This window comes from Lepidothrix coronata, unplaced genomic scaffold, assembly GCF_001604755.1.
Source record: "Lepidothrix coronata isolate B3197 unplaced genomic scaffold, Lepidothrix_coronata-1.0 Scaffold60, whole genome shotgun sequence".
NCBI classification, from domain to species: Eukaryota; Metazoa; Chordata; class Aves; order Passeriformes; family Pipridae; genus Lepidothrix; species Lepidothrix coronata.
The window spans coordinates 3,772,974-3,786,493 of record NW_016690240.1 but is presented as its reverse complement, the minus strand read 5'-3'; the positions used below and the strand labels follow the sequence as shown (position 1 = coordinate 3,786,493).

Here is a 13,520-nt window from a genome sequence, read left to right as displayed (position 1 = left end):
ACATAATTAACTCGGCACAGGTGTTGAGGAATTACAAACTTTGCAGCTTCTACGAGTAAAAAAGATCTGTTCATTAAGAATCTGTTTATAAACAAGATTTAACTGATTTAACAAGAAGTTTTTCATTTACCCTCCACTAAGCAGCTGTAAATGTAATTAGAAAGTAACTTTTTGCTATTATTGGGGAATAAAAGAAATTAGCTCCATTATCACCAACATTCAGACCTGTCAACTGTGCTCTTGGCACATGAAATGGCCCAAAAGTCATTTCCCCCCCATTTTAGGACTATGTAATATAGTAGAAAGTTCTTATACAAGTAAAAATCAGCAGCATTGTCTTTCCCTTTGAACATGAAAGCCAATTAGCAAGCAGAAACGGGACTCTGAGGCAGTCCTGTCTAAACACCGAATGAGAAGCTGCTAAGGAAATTAGTGCCATACTTTTGTTCTTTGCTCTGGTTGAGCCAATCTCACCCTTCAGGTGTTTTTGCAGCTATGCTTAACATCTCACCACCTTAAAGGAAGATCTGCTCTCTCTCAGGCATTTCTGCTGTTCTTTTGTCCCCTATTTGACACCTCCATTCAAATTCATATCAGCACTTTCTTCTGTTCGATCACCAGTCCCTTCTTGTGTAATCTGCATGAACCCACCTAGATGATCACTTCTACATTGTACTCAAGACCATGACATCAAACGACTTGCATCCATTCCACATCTCAGGCTGTTAAATTTAATCCAATAAGAACATGGTCAAATGTCTGTATCTGCTTTATATTTTACACGCTGGAGAGGGTGTAAATGATTACAAAAATCCTCAAATTAAAACATAACATAGGAGTCTTTCTACTGGATTAAGAGTTGGGAGTCTAGTCCTGTCTTGTGAAATGTTACAGTTTCTTTCTGCAATCTAAATCTACCTAAACAATTTTAAACTACTTCTATTGAAACTACTTTTTTGTATTAAAAAAAACAAAGAAAGAAACAAACAAAAAAACCGGGGGAGGGAATAAAGATTTGTAATAATATTTTAACTTTTTTACATGTTTTTCATGGCTGTTTTTTCCCTACATACACCGCAGCTCACATATAAAATACAAGTCACCATACAGTACCTTTCCCTCTACTTTATAGCAATTTTCAGAATTGCACATTTTGATGTTTTTGCCATCTATTCCCTGGAAGACATATAGAACGTCTCTTACAAGATTTGCTTCAGTTATTTCAACAGAGCCTAGAAAGAAAAACAAAAACAAAACCAAAACAGTATTTAGATTTGTTGAGATAATTCATTTTGATTACAACTTCAGAAAGCTATTTAGAAGCATAACCAAAATAAAAAGGAATTATAAAGCCTGTGTTTATAATCTGTAAAGAAATGTTTTAGGTACTCTTAACAATCAGACAGAAAGTCAGATTCCCTTTGCCTGCCTCTAATGGTACCTGTGATGTTCCCAGAGCAGTAACTTACATGACACAGGGCATGTTATATTTTAATCAACACATCAGTCAGTCCTTAAACCTTTTATCATTTCTGATGCAACCACCAGTGCAATTTCTGAGGCAAGCATTGTAATAACTTTATCTTTTTTCGAACAAACAGCTGAAGCTGTTAAGTAGACTTACAGAATAATCTCTTTATATTCACCTCGGAAAACAACAGCTAATCCAGAAGAAAAAGCTGCTTCTTTAATACTGGCTTTCAATCATATATGCCACTGCTTGGTGATCAAAACCAGACTGCCAGCTGCATAACAGCTATGGAGCTGGCAAACAGTGAAGTGTAAATACTGTTTCTGAAGATATACATTTGATTTAGTAAAGCATTTGTTACTACAGCATACAGCTTGCTTCTGGTTATTATCTCTAGTTAGAGGTTAGACTATGATTGAGATTTAGGATATTTATTAATTTAAAGGAAAAAAAAAAACAAACAAAAAAGCTGCTGTGCAGGCCATTGAAACTACCCCAGCCTTTTCTGGGCAAAACAGCACCATTTGCTTTTGTAACTTCATTTAAGATAACAAGAATGAAACAATTTTAACAACTATTCAGAAATTGAGATGCTACAACATGCTTCTCTCAATTTTGACAGCACTCTTACTCTCATCAGCTTGCCTCCCCAAAAATCCCCTTTCCAGAAAAAAAAAACCAACAAAAAATAAAGTCTATTCCTATTTGGCAAAAGTAGCCTTCACCTCAAGGTGCTGTTTAAAACTTAGTCTCTCCTCATAATATTAAGATGCGCATAAAAGTAGCTTGCCCTTTTTAGGAACTCTTAATGAAATGGTGAAAGATGCAAGTGCATGGTTCTTTCCTTAGTAAATAATACAATGGGTATTAACATCAGCCAGACAATATGCCTGATTATACTCTCTGTGTAAGTGTAATAAGAAGAAGACTCCAAATAAAAGCAAGCAACTTTAGAAGACAGAAAAAAAATAATTATACAAGAATTTTATATTCATATAAATTTATCTTTTTGGCATTAGCCTTCTATATTCTGAATGCAGTCCTACTTCTATTTCTACATCAGCAATTGATTCATTTAAGACAATTGTCAGTCCTTACACCCATTCCACATAAGAACCAAAACGTCACAGCTGCTGGCTGACTCAACAGGAGAAGTATTACCTTCCACACCAATCAGTATAACAAATTAAGAGGCAGTACTACATTTTATATATTTTTCTCTATATTAAATCTATCGGGTATATATAAATGTATTTACTTTATACATATAACACCAAATGCTGCCCTCTGATACACCAGTACAACTCTGTCTGTTCTATAAGCTGCTGCTTTGTACACTGCTACTCAAAGATGTCTGGCAGACAGGCTATATTTCAGCTTCTAAATATGCACCATTTATTTGTTTAAGAGTTATTTAAAAAAAAGAAAAAAACCGCACAAACAAAAAACTGCATCTCTTATCTTTCCTTGCCAGAGAGTAACAGCACTGTAAGATGACATCTGCCATTAGCTCTCTTACTCAGAAAAGTCTCTCACTTTTACAGTAAAAGTAGAGTGGGTTGAAAGTTAGAATTGTCACAGAGATCACCTGTTAACCAATTTCTCCTTAGTTATGCTTGTGTAAATTCAGAATAGATCCTCTAGGCACTAGCTTCAAGTTTACAGTCACTTAATCAAGGAAACAAATTAGCAATATTAGGAATTTAGGAAGAAAGTCTTTACAGTGAGGGTGAAGAGGCACTGGAACATGTTGCCCAGAGAAGCTGTGGATGCCCCATCCCTGGAAGTGTTCAAGGCTAGGTTGGATGGGGCTCTGAGCAACCTGGTCTATTGGAAGGTGTCCCTGCCTATGGCAGGGGGGCTGGAACGAGATGATCTTTAAAGTCCAGTCCAACTCAAACCATTCTGTGATTGTATGATTCTATATTTATCTATTTCTTATTTTATTGAAAAATATTTTTTGTCACTTGCTCTAAATACAACCACTGTAAACTGTGCTAATTTAAAGAAGAAACAGCTTTAAGATCTCTATATTCCAGTGCACATTTCCAAGTTTTAAAAGACACATAATCGCAAATGGATGAATCTATTTCAACAAATTATATTCATTGAGCTCTCTGACTCTAAAAGCAGTAGCATCTTCTGATCATCACAGGAGTGATCACTGCTCACAAGTCACAATCACTTGACTGACAAACACTGGAATCAAGTCAGAGGACCAGAACACATTATCAAGCCAACCACTGCAAAAAGCAATAAACCATCAGCCAGAGAGATTGTGGCCAAATATACTAGTCTTGCATATTTCCTTCTATCCTTCTATTAAACACATTCTAGAAAAACACTCCTCAAAAAAAAAAAATCAACATGCTATAAAACAATTCCAAAATAATTTAAAAAAATTATCTTCAGCAAATACATCTTCGCTCACCACTTGTATCCCCTTCTCGCCTCGACCTTGGCACACCACGAGACACAGCATTTGAAAAGCCTTTTGAGGTAGTGCTTTGTAAAGAAGGCTGGCTTGCAGTTAAAGTCCATGCGAGACGTGATCCCAACTGCTGACGGAGGCATTCTCCAACACCTGGAGCTTGATAGGATTGTCTAAAAAGGATAAAAGGAAGAACCATTTTTAAAAACCTTGATTCCATACCCATTACATGGTATGGAGTAGTACAAATTTTGAAAAATGGCCCAAGTTTGAGTTTGCTTTTTGTGGATGTTTTCTTTGTTTTTTTTCTTTTTTAATAAAGGGACCTTAAAAAAAGAGTACAGAACATATAAGAAATCTATTGATTCCTATAAGTCTACACTTAAAAAAAAAAAAAGGGGGGGAGATACAAATTTGACAAATATGATCATATCAAAAACTGACTTTGATGAAAAATGTAGTTATACCGAAATGGATTAAAAATGAAGGTACTATAAGAATAATAAACAACAGTCATAATAAAAATCATAAATATTTAAGTTTGTTATTACCTGAAACCGTAGTTACATGTCAAAGAACTAAAGGAAAACAGAGAAAGAGGACAAAGTTGACATTCCTGCTACTCTACTCTTTCAGATAGTTTGTATCAAGTGCCTGAAGATGTGATCAAGAAGGAAGCATCTAGACAAGCTGATTTTCCTTCCTTTCAAACTTGTCGATTTTTCTCACAAAGAAAATCTTAATCATGAAAAAAATGTTAAGACTATAAGCTAGCTTTCTGACTAATTCTGCATCATGATGAAAAATAAAGTTGCAAAATATTTGCAAGGGATTTTTGCTGCTGATCATTCCTCCCCTTCCCCCAACTGAATGCAAACATTTTGAAATATACCTATCTTTTCAAAAAACTCAAAATACTAATTCCACAAGGCTGTGAAAGCAGTTGCATGAAGAGATGGAATAGGATTGCAAAATAAGTGTCCATGTAAAAAAAAGTTGAGGAATGTGTTTCCTCTCTCAATCACATCATTAACTCATGGGATGGTCAACAAGAACACAGACTGCAAGACAGAGCAACTCAGAATCACAGAATCAATGAGGTTGGAAAAGACCTCTAAGATCAAGTCCAACCTATAACTTAATAATCACAATATCAACTAGACCCCGGCACTAAGTGCCATGTCCAGTCTTCAACATCTCCAGGGACGGTGACTCCACCACCTCCCCAGGCAGCCCTTATCTTATCACCCTTTATGTGAAGATGTTCTTCCTAATGACCAACCTAAGCCTCCCCTAGCACAGCATAAGACTACGTCCTCTCATCCTGTCACTAGTTGCCTGTGAAAAGAGTTTGACCCCCACCTGGCTATAATCTCCTTTTAGGTAGTTGTAGAGTGATAAGGTCCCCCCTGAGCCCCCTCTTCTCCAGGCTAAACAACCCCAGCTCCCTCAGCCATTCTTCATAAGACTTGTGCTCCAGACCCTTCACCATCTTCATTGCCCTTCTCTGGACACACTCCAGCACCTCAATGTCCTTCTCGAAATTTAGGGTCCCAGAACTGGACGCAGAACTCAAGATGTGGCCTCACGAGTGCTGAGTACAGGGGAAGAATCACTTCCCTAGTCTTGCTGGCTACACTGTTCCTGATACAACTGATACAGGCCAGGGTACCACTGGCCTTCTTGGCTACCTGGGCACACTGCTGGCTCATGTTCCACCACCGGCAAACAGCATCTCCAGGTCCTTTTCCACTTGGCCACTTTCCAAATACTCTTCCCCGAGCCTGCAGCACTGCAGGGGGGTCCTTTTGGCCAAACTGCAGGACCCAGCACTTGGCCTTCTTGAATCTCATACCATTGGTCTCAGCCTGTTGATCCAGCCCATCCAGGTCTCTTTGCAGAGCCTTCCTACCAATCCAGGAGATCGACACTCCCACCCAACCTGGTGTTGTCCATGAGTTTGCCAATGGTAGATTCCATCTCCTAATCCAGATGATCAATGATTATACAGGACTGGGACCAACACTGATCCCTGGAGGACACCTGGATGCAGCACCATTCACCACCACTCTCTGGGCCAGGTCATCCAGCCAGTTCCTAACCCAGCAGAGTGCCCCTGTCCAAGCTGTGGGCTGCCAGCTTTTTCAAGAGTATGCTATGGGAGACAGTGTCAAAGGCTTTGCTCAAGTCCAGATAGAGTAAATCCACAGCCTTCCCCCCATCCACTAGGTGGGTCACCTGGTCATAAAGGGAGAACAGGTTGCTCAGGCAGGACTTGCCCTTCCTAAACCCATGCTGGCTGGATCTGATCCCTTGGTTGTCCTGCATCTGCCATGTGATCACACTCAAGATGATCTGCCCCACAACCTTGCTGGGCATCGAGGTCAGGCTGACAGGCCTGTAGTTCCCCAAATCCTCCTTCTGGCCCTTCTTCTGGATGGGAGTCACATTGGCCAACCTCCAGTCGCCTAGGATCTCCCCAATTAGCCAGGACCAACAATAAATGATGATGGGCAGCTTAGCAAGCTCTTCCGCCAGTTCTGTCATCACCCTAGGATGGGTCCCATAGACTTGTGAGCGTTTAAGTGGCTCAGCAGATCATTAACTGCTTCCTCCTGGATTACAGGGGGTCCATTCTGCTTCCTGTCTACCAGCTCAGGAGGCCGGTTGCCCAGAGGATAATTGGTCTTACTGTCAAAGACAGAGCTCTGTTGTTCTTAGCATTTGTTAACATGTCAAATAGAATACAACACTGAATTTAGACTGTTCAGAAGAATGTATTCTAGAAAAAAGGAAGACAGGTATAAAGAGAAGTTCAGGAGGAATGAAGCCGACAGAAAGATCTAATCTGGGTTGTTCAACTCACAGATTACAAGACCAAAGAGTGCAGTGAAATTGCTGTAAAATGGAACAGTCTGAACAGGTCAGACCAAAGATATGCAAGAAACAGGGTAAATTCTGTTGATATTTTTAAGCAAGCAGATATGTGAAATAACATCATTGACATAGCTTTCTATATTGTATCAGGATTATACAACAGTTGAGGTTGGAAAGGAGATCACCTCCTCCAAGTCTCCTGCTCAAAGCAGGATCAACTACAGAAGGTTACCTGGTGCATTGTCCAAGACATATTTGTAATATTTTTAAGCATGGAGACTACACAACCTCTCTGGGCAACCCATTTCAGTACTTCACAATACCCCCACTGCCCTCAAACACACACCCCACCTTACTGCAAAAGCTTTTTGCCTTATGTTTAACTTCCTGTGATTCACAGATTTACAAATTTTGCCAGTTATCTGTTGTTCTTTTTCCTGGGCACTACCTCTGCAACACTCCAGTCATACGAACTACCCCACCATGTTTTTGTGATTCCAGTGAGATCACAGCCCTAGTACTGCACACACCTCAAGTCCTCCTCTGTTCCCCACACTGCATGTGTTAGTGTGTAAGCACTCCAGCAAAGTTGTGCTGATGTTCCAGAAAAAGTATGAAAATTTTCCATATAAGGCTTCCTCTCCACGTTCCTCATTTCTGTGCACACAGTTGGATGGACTCCCTTCTGCCCTGCTCTGTTGGTTTCAAGGTATCTCTTGCCCACATCACTCTGCATCTTTTGCTTACTAACCTGGTCGGTCACTTCCTCACTCAGCTGTGGGGCTCAATCCTCCCTGTTGCTCCTAGTTTAAAGGCATCCTCTATCCATGTATTCAAGATACACAATATAAACCTAGTACTGACAAAGTCAAATAAGTATTTGTATTCTAGAGCCTATTAATAACAATAAAATCCAGTTCTGTCAGCACTAGTTATTATTTCCACACTATGAATTCAATAACACTCTACTAAAAAACTGTATTTGACATGTATCTTCAACCCAGAAAAAAGCTTTGGTCCTTTCTGAAAATGCTCTGTTGTGAATTTGTGTTTGTTTCACAAATCTTGGGGGTGGGAAGGAAAATTAAGAGACAAGAAGATGTATCCCAATGGATACATTTGGGCAACCATTTATGGCTTCATATGGTCATATGCCAGCACCTGATATTCAAAACTGTTCAGCTAAGGAACTCAGTTTCTCTGCACCTACAGTGGAATTTCCAATGGCATAAAAATGGGGAGGGTGGGAGAAAGAAAAAAAAAAAGGCAAAAAAAAAAGCAGCAGATCATTTTAATTCTTCTCCAAACCTATCTGTAAGGTAAAATTTACCCTGGAACGAGTGATTGTGGAGTTGGTGTTGGCCCATTTAGGGCATACAGGCTGATGCTGCTGATCCCACTGCTCCCCATGCTGCAGGAACTCTGGACAGACTGAGCACTGCGGTCTTGGTAATTCAGTGGAAGGGTCTGAGGCCTGGCATAGTAATAAGGGGTTGAGTGAGCATCCCGTGGCAATGCTTGAGCAAAAAGCGTGGCATAACTTGACACCTGAAAAGGATTTGAAAAGGGAGGAATAATAAAAAAGAAAAATTAAAAAAAAAAAAAGAGATGCGGGAGTTGCTTTAAGTCACATCTTTAGTTAACAGAAGTGCAATATCTAGAACACAAGAAACATCTGAAGATCACATTTATGCAAAGAAAAGTTTGCTGATGCAATTATAATGACAAAAAAGTCCCTTGTGGTGAGCTAAAGTACTTTTAGCAACATAGCTTCCTTTTGCCTGCAAAGTGTCATTAGCAATAGCTGTAAAAAGCACTTTGGTGCAAGCAGAGCTGCAACCAAAGGAGAAATTTGGCTTTCCCTACTCCATTTAAAACTCATTAGCACATGAGCAGACATTACACCACCAACCAAAAGCAAACATAAAAACCACCCATCTAATGCAGCCACAACTTCAACTACAAATGTTGGACAGCTTCAACTTTTACATGTACTTAGTGTAAGAAAATTGCACCAAATATTGCAGACACTTAAGTCAAGTGTGTTCTTCTTTTCAGCCTCACACACAACTCCCACAAACACAACCTGATGTGTTGGTTAAGTCTGGATAATGATTCTTTATGACATCTAAAATAAGTCCCAAACATTTACTGTTTCTCAGAAGTAACAAAGGTCTACCTTGTTAGACTGTTTACGTGGATCTTCACTAAGGCTAAGCAGGAGGTAGAGTATTGACCACTTGTTTTTCAAAACGCCCTTTAAAAAGATGAAGACAAACAGAAATGAGTTTAGCTCTTGATAGTAATAGATTTTTTTAATTATGAAGCCTCATATATGTACATATAAATAAATTTTCCTGATAAATAAGACTAACACATTTTGAATAAACTGAGAACATGCAGTGCAGCCTCTGTATTGCTAATTTTATGAATTTTTTCCACTGTGTTCAAATCATGAACTCTCACCTGCTCTGAGATCAGCAAGTAAACTCAATTTAAAATTTATAGCTACTAAGAATGAGGTTTATACAGAGCTGAACTTTTACCAGCATTCCCACATACTCTCACCATTTAAAACATCTCAGGTGTGGATGTTAATGTAACCTCAATGTGAAGAAGGAATACTCATGGTAAAATTTTAAGCAAGGAACTGTCTTTTCTCCATTTTCCCATTCACTCTCCTTTACAAAGAGGCTTCAAAAGCAAGCGTTTCAATTTTTATTACTTTAAATGGCATCATAGTATTATCCTGTTAAACTCAGGTTTTCTCTACACCAACATCTTTTGTCAGAATATCAACATACAGTATTCTTTGATTAACACTGGTGTTGGAACAATCAAAGTCAACAAACCCTTAACTTTCAATGTTACAGACTTGGAGCACTTAAAAATTCAGAAGCATGAGAACCCTAATTATTAAAATCAGTATACTGCAAGGGATTTCTGTAAAATAAACTATGAGAAAATTCATCAGTTTTACATATCAAATGAATACTTCTATTTTTACAGAGTTCCTTTCCTCATATGAAGTGCCCTTTCATACAACTGGACTCAAGTACTAAAAATGCATCCTTTATTCTCTTCCGATTTACAATTAAATAGAAAAAAAAAAGAACTTGTAAACTTTTTCACAAAAAGTACAAAATAATTAGGGTTGGAAGGCATCACTGAAGATTGTCTAGTCCAATCCCTCTGCTCAAAGCAGGATTGTCTACAGCAGGTTGCCTGCAACTGTCCACTCAGTTTTTGACTGTCTCCAAAGATAGAGACACCACAACTTTCCTGGGCAAGCTGCTCCAGTATTCAACTAACCTGTCAGAAAAAAATATTGTTCATGACCTGAGCACTCTCCAAAACAACTCTAACATCAGACAGATGTGTGCTCTCAGTTTTTTACTCTTTACACATTTCTTACACTACCTGTGAACCAAGTTTTCTGTAGAGTTCTGAAAATAAAGCAGCATCTGCTTCCCTTCTTTGTCGCACAACTATTAAAAGAAAAAAAAATATAGATTTAAAATTTGAAAGAAGTATAATACTTATTTCTAATATCATATATTTGTGGTAAATTAGAAAGTCTACCCCAGAAAGCTTAGTGATGATGAACAGCTTCATTCTATTTCTCAAACATTTTGCCTGTTTTCATGTTATCTGCATTCCAGTCCTGGAAATTCTTGCATCAGAAGCAATTCAATGTAAGTACCTGTTTTTCTTAGAGCAATCAAAATATATGCCTTCTAAATAAGTGCCATTTTAAAGTCTACTCTGCCATATAGTAGGTTTAGGGACTTAAGGGACATAACCGAAAGCATATATGTGTTAAAGAATGCTATAAAAACTATGTGTAATTGCTCACAAAACTAAGTGTAATTGTGTCTATTTTAGGCAATAAAAGCAGGAAAAATATTAGTAATGCTACTCACTCCAAGTCAAGCAGAATTCCAAGGTCATGCAACTCATATATTACAAAAAATAATAGTCTCAATCAATGCCAGTTACATAACACAAGTATTTTCTCAGGGGAAAAACATCTTCAAACTAACATTTCTTCAGAAAAGCTACTTTACATCAGAAGAGCCATGTTAAGAAAAACAAGGAGATAAAAACATCTGAAGAAACTTTAGCGATAAGAAAAATAGCTGTTAAATGTTAGATATGTTAATTAGCATCAAAAGCCACTGCTACGTACACTTTGCCAGCTAAGTAATTTCCTGTATGGTATTTCCAAGATAAATGTAAAGTTAGATGGATATATCTAATCTCTTGTTACATGACCACTTCCATCAGCCTACAAGCTGAAGCTGGGGAGAAGGAAGATGAGGGAGATAGCCCTCTTCAAAACTCCTGGCAACAGGCCCAAAGAATATGTGCTGTGCTGTCTAGAACTAACCTAAGCATGTAGAAACTCATCATGCAGAAAGTGTATATTGCAGATTCCAGTGTTTCAGAGTTGTAGCTAGAGGAATTCTGATGGTCTTAATTGCCTATCAGCAAGTCACAGAAGCCCTGCGTTAGCAAACACTACAAGTGGACCTTAAAACAGTTACAACCACTGACGTCAGTTACCCTAATTCAATTCAATCTCCCTCACTGAATACTCAAAGCCCAAATACGAAAGTTTAATTTAACTAGCAGACTTCAAGTAATTGTTTCTGGACATGCTACTGTATAGCAGACAATCTGCTGAAAGCAGTATTTGTCTTTTCAAGAAGAATGCATCACAACCCCTTTGGATTCACACAGTGTGACACACTTGACTTGGAGCAGCACAGAGCCCAAAGGAATGGAACCACAACATAACTTATGAAATCATAGTCTATTATTTTGGTTTTGAGAAGGTGGTTGCTGAAAACTTATAGAGAAACTGAAGTCAAGAAATATCAGGTAAGTCACAACCAATTCCATCAAGTCCCAGGATACTCATTCAGCAAGTTTCACACAGGTGTTCATGAAGTTAATTGTGCCAACATGTAATATTTCTAAAGTGCACATCTCAAAAATATCTTCTAAAAAACCCTATTAATTCATAATTTCTGAGTACTATTAAAGTGAAAGGAGCGCAATATTAATTGGTTTTTATTTTCATAGTGGCTGAGATACAAAGTAAATGGCAAGGAAAGTCTAAGCTGAGCATTCAGAAAAATCTAAGCTGTAAATACAAATAGCCACCCAGGAATATTCACTAGAGTATTACTGGAATTTGCATCATGACATTTTCAGGAGGTAAGCATTGATAACAGATTAGATGACTATCTGTGAGGCAGAGCTGTCACATTTTCAGAGAAATAAACTGATCAAATAACTTCATGAAGAACCTCCTATTTCTAAGAAAGGAACAAAGATGCACTTACGTTCTTTCTTGATTTTCTCCGCTACAAGAAATTCATCACGCTCAACGGTGGGAGCAAAATTGCTTCCAATAACTCTCACTGCATACTGAAACTGCTGGGCTGCATCAGCTGAAAGAAAAAATGAAAACTCTTTCTGTTAAGCAGAACACTAAAATTTTAGTAAAACAAAGAAATTAAGACACGAGATTACATTGCTATGTCTGAATCCAGCATAAATGTACCTCACTCAGATGTGATAATGTTATACCATAATTCTTAGACACACTTCTAACCAGGTGGCAGTAAAACCCAGTTTACCATAGTATCAATGCTATACTTCAAACACAACTAAGTATATACACTCCACAAAACAACTGCACTGAAATTTGTGAAAAAGCCTTTCCTATTCCATGCTGATGGAAGAGACACTTAGGCCTACCCAGTTTTTTAGAGAGCATTTGCATACTTGAGCTGGCTCTGTCCATCCCCACAGACAGAAACGCTGTGGGACTTGACACAGAGGCACACAATTCAGTTAACACACAGGAGGAATACAGATGTGTTCACCAGGCACACTCTCATCCCAAGCAGCAAAACTGGATTATCCTATCTGCAGATCTTCACTCAGATAGCCACAACAGCGCTTTTATCAGATTGCATCCTATTTTTAGGTTTGGTTTCGTTTATAAAACAATTTGCACTGTTTCACCCTTAGGTTCAAAGCCTGCTCAGAGATATCAGCATCACATCCCAATGCATAATGTGGACACTAATGCAGAGGTCACAACTTAGTGACTTCCCTCCACTGCTCCTTCCTCATGCAATAACTCTGTTTTTAGTATCATTGCTTAGCAGTACAGTTTAAGTGCAAGTATCTTTCTTTCCAGGAAGATTAACACTCTGGTAACACAAAGATAGGGCCAGCTCAGTATTATTGTCTTCACAGCATAGTCATGCTCCCATTTATTGACCTGAAAAAGCAAACAAGCAAATAACCCTACAGACATGTCAAATGCCCTTACAAAATGTCAGATACATTTCTACTCCTTATACTGAAGCAACTGTAATAAAATGAGGAGGAAAGCTTCTAATTTCTAATTACTTATAATTTTAGGAAGTGAACTGCAATTCATTTCAAACTCTTATACATTTCTTTAAACAAGGCTTGTTATAGTCAATTGAAGTTTCCAGAAAGGGGTGGGAGTGAACTCCTGAAAAAACTAAATAGTTATTGAAACTGTTTTTCCAAACAATAATGTATCATGATTGTGAAAACCTTGTTTCCTGGAAAGACAACATTTCATTATTTTAATATGTCTGTAAACATAATTTCTAAACTATAGGACCACTCTAAAGCAAGCTTAGCTAAACTAAACAATAATCACTTTCTTTCTTGAAAGACTTCAAAGAT

The 13,520-nt window shown here is 38.1% G+C and overlaps 1 protein-coding gene across 2 annotated transcripts in view; it reads right to left on the bottom strand.

Annotated features, from left to right (window-relative positions):
- TUBGCP3 (tubulin gamma complex associated protein 3) overlaps window positions 1-13,520 on the bottom strand; it is a 57,597-nt gene that overhangs the window by 36,075 nt on the left and 8,002 nt on the right. For both annotated transcript variants that reach the window (XM_017817386.1, XM_017817385.1), the window contains exons 2-7: window positions 12,131-12,238; window positions 10,200-10,267; window positions 8,959-9,036; window positions 8,110-8,327; window positions 3,903-4,075; window positions 1,114-1,232 (exon numbers count right to left, since the gene is read on the bottom strand). In XM_017817386.1, coding sequence (XP_017672875.1) covers window positions 1,114-1,232; window positions 3,903-4,075; window positions 8,110-8,327; window positions 8,959-9,036; window positions 10,200-10,267; window positions 12,131-12,238 — 764 coding nt within the window. The remainder of the gene's footprint in view (window positions 1-1,113; window positions 1,233-3,902; window positions 4,076-8,109; window positions 8,328-8,958; window positions 9,037-10,199; window positions 10,268-12,130; window positions 12,239-13,520) is intronic.